At 36.7% G+C, this 2,500-nt stretch overlaps 2 protein-coding genes across 6 annotated transcripts in view; both read right to left on the reverse strand.

The window, feature by feature from the left end:
• Window positions 1-2,500, reverse strand: part of LOC124948064 (E3 ubiquitin-protein ligase RNF38) — a 36,778-nt gene that overhangs the window by 11,648 nt on the left and 22,630 nt on the right. For 3 of the 5 annotated variants that reach the window (XM_047491157.1, XM_047491154.1, XM_047491156.1), the window contains exon 2: window positions 172-781. The exons of 1 other annotated variant lie outside the window; for it this stretch is intronic. In XM_047491157.1, the coding sequence (XP_047347113.1) occupies window positions 172-410 (239 nt within the window). In that variant the 5' untranslated portion in view covers window positions 411-781. Of the gene's footprint in view, window positions 1-171; window positions 782-2,500 lie in introns of those variants that run through there. One more of the 5 variants, XM_047491158.1, reaches the window with a different exon arrangement.
• The window catches only part of LOC124948065, a 3,850-nt gene continuing 3,584 nt past the window's right edge, over window positions 2,235-2,500 (reverse strand). The window contains exon 2 of the mRNA XM_047491160.1: window positions 2,235-2,500. This exon is cut by the window's right edge and continues 2,041 nt beyond it. The gene's annotated coding sequence lies outside the window, so the exon portion shown is untranslated.

Consider the following 2,500-nt stretch of genomic DNA (forward strand, 5'->3'; position numbering starts at 1 on the left):
AAAAAAAAAAAAAGAAACAAGAAGGAAAGTAAACACAATAAAGAATAGATAAGTAGGAAAAATAGGACGGACGAAAAAAAAAAAGAAAGAGGGAAAAGAAAAGGTCTGGTAAGACATCGCGAACGATGCACCGAAGATGCACCAATGATGCACCACAAGTGTGTTATATACCCATTATGATAGCGCGGTAGCGACGGGCACTGTCGATACGGATATTCCTTGTTTCCGGCATATTGCTGACCAAGTTGGGTATGCTGAGAATGCTGGTTGTGGGGATGCCATCCCCCACGAGGGTGTGGAGGCGCCGTAGGCCTCGTGTGTGGCCCCGATGAGGCTCCACTGCCAACCACGGCCCTGTAACGTCCCGTGATACCCAAGCCACGATGCTGATGGCTCCCAGGGCCGTTCATTCTGTCTCTTCTCTTGATCTTTTTTCTCCTTCTTCTTCTTCTTCTTCTTCTCCTCCTCCTCCTCCTCTTCCTCCTCCTCCTCCTCCTCCTCCTCTTTCTCTGACACCTCCAAAGCCTCGAACACGACCTTTACACCTTCCTGCTTCTTCGTGTCTTTTCCTTCTATTGCTTGCTTCTTGCCTCTTTGCAAAGCTCGAACTCGACGAGGATAACCTCGCTAACTCCTACCCACTCTCTTTCTTTCTCTCGTTCGTTCTTTCGTTCTTGCTTGCTTGCTTGCTTGCTAGTCTGCTCGCTTACTTTTCTCGCTCTCTATCCAAGACCGTTCGTATCTGGTACGCTGTTGATTGGTCGACTCTTCCAAGAGGAACCTGGCGGGATATTCGAGCGACTTTACGTTGACGAGTCGTTGAGATTAGATATGTGCGATAAAAGCAAAATTTATTTGATATATCTATCGACCTAATAACATCCGAACTGGTCGCTAATTTTTTATAATATTTCATCCTAAGTTCGTGCTAAATACGTACTTTTCTTATCTATTAAAGTCATTTAAATAATCTGTATTATCTTATCCGACCAATTTGTACTATTTTCGAAGAACTTGGAATATAATTTGTAGAAACAAATACAGAGAGACAGGTTCTGATGATGCTTCTTTTTAGATGCCACAATTTTTCTTTTTCTTTTCTTTTTTTTCCCATTCAACTGATATGCGTTCAGCAGTAAAATAGAATCATTTTATGATACAGTTTTACGACCAGTTCGTATGCCGATAGTTTAATCCAGTCTCCGTATATTCAGCTCTGTTAAAACCATTTTGACGTCTACTTTGATTTTCTGATTCTCTCGCTCACTTTTATAAACGTTTCTTGTTTTTATCCGAGATTGTTAAAATTTTGAGAAAAGGAGCAACTCGTAATCGACAAAGTGTTACGATAAATGATTTTTGACGTGCTTGAAAAATATTAAACGATATTTTTATTTCGATAGTTACCTAAACTAGAGAAGCAAATAATAAATGATAACTACCGCATATATCATGCCGATGTCGCATCATATTTTTTCAAAAGAAAAAAGGGAGGAGAAGGAGAAAGAGAGAGAGAGAAAGAGAGAGAGAGAGAGAGAGAGAGAGAGAGAAGTTGAAAAAATATGACGAACATATGTACCTTAAAATGCTCCTTTTCTAACGTTTCACAAACGTTTAAAAGCATAAAAGCAAAGCGTAAAAGCAAAGAGGAAGGAAATAGAAAGTCAACAAAGCACATATAGAGCGTTGCAATTCTTAAAGAATAAAAATGAGATATGTCTAATTAAAAAGTGCAATAGAAATCGAAGTGGCTTATGTCGAAAGTATATGTATGTATATATGGAAGTTCTCTTTGACGATAAGAGACTAGGTAATATTTGTTTGGTTGCTTCCTCGTGTCTATGACAATCCTATTTAAAACTACTTTCATGATGCCGCAAAAGCTCTACCTACAACCTATGGGATAAGCACGAAGAAGAAGAAGAAGAAGAAGAAGAAGAAAATAGAAGAAGAAGAAGAAGAAGAAGAAAATAGAAGAAGAAGAAGAAGAAGAAAAAGATTATCGTGCTGTGAAAGAGAAGAAGAGGACGAATGTACACACTACAGTACAGTCTTTGTCTTTCTCTTTACTAGTTTATACTTCATGAGGAAGTATACGTACTCATATATACAAACATACATACATACATACATACATACATACATACATACATACATACATACATATATACATACATATATACATATATACATACATATATACATATATACATATATACATATATACATACAATACATACATACATACATACATACATACAATACATACAACACATGTTTGTATTCTACATATGATATTTTTCAATTATTTCGTATCTCGTGTCGAGCAGGCGCCATATCGCGATATGGTGTGCGATATCCTATTAAATTTGCGATAAAGTATAAATTATAGAAAATTCATTGTGAAAGAAGATTTATATGATTGACATTTTAGAAAAATGAGAAGAAAAAAAGGAAAGAAAGAAGAAAAAAAGGACGGCGATCGTAAATTTGTAATTTA

The sequence above is a fragment of the Vespa velutina genome, chromosome 3, assembly GCF_912470025.1.
Source record: "Vespa velutina chromosome 3, iVesVel2.1, whole genome shotgun sequence".
Lineage (NCBI taxonomy): Eukaryota > Metazoa > Arthropoda > Insecta > Hymenoptera > Vespidae > Vespa > Vespa velutina.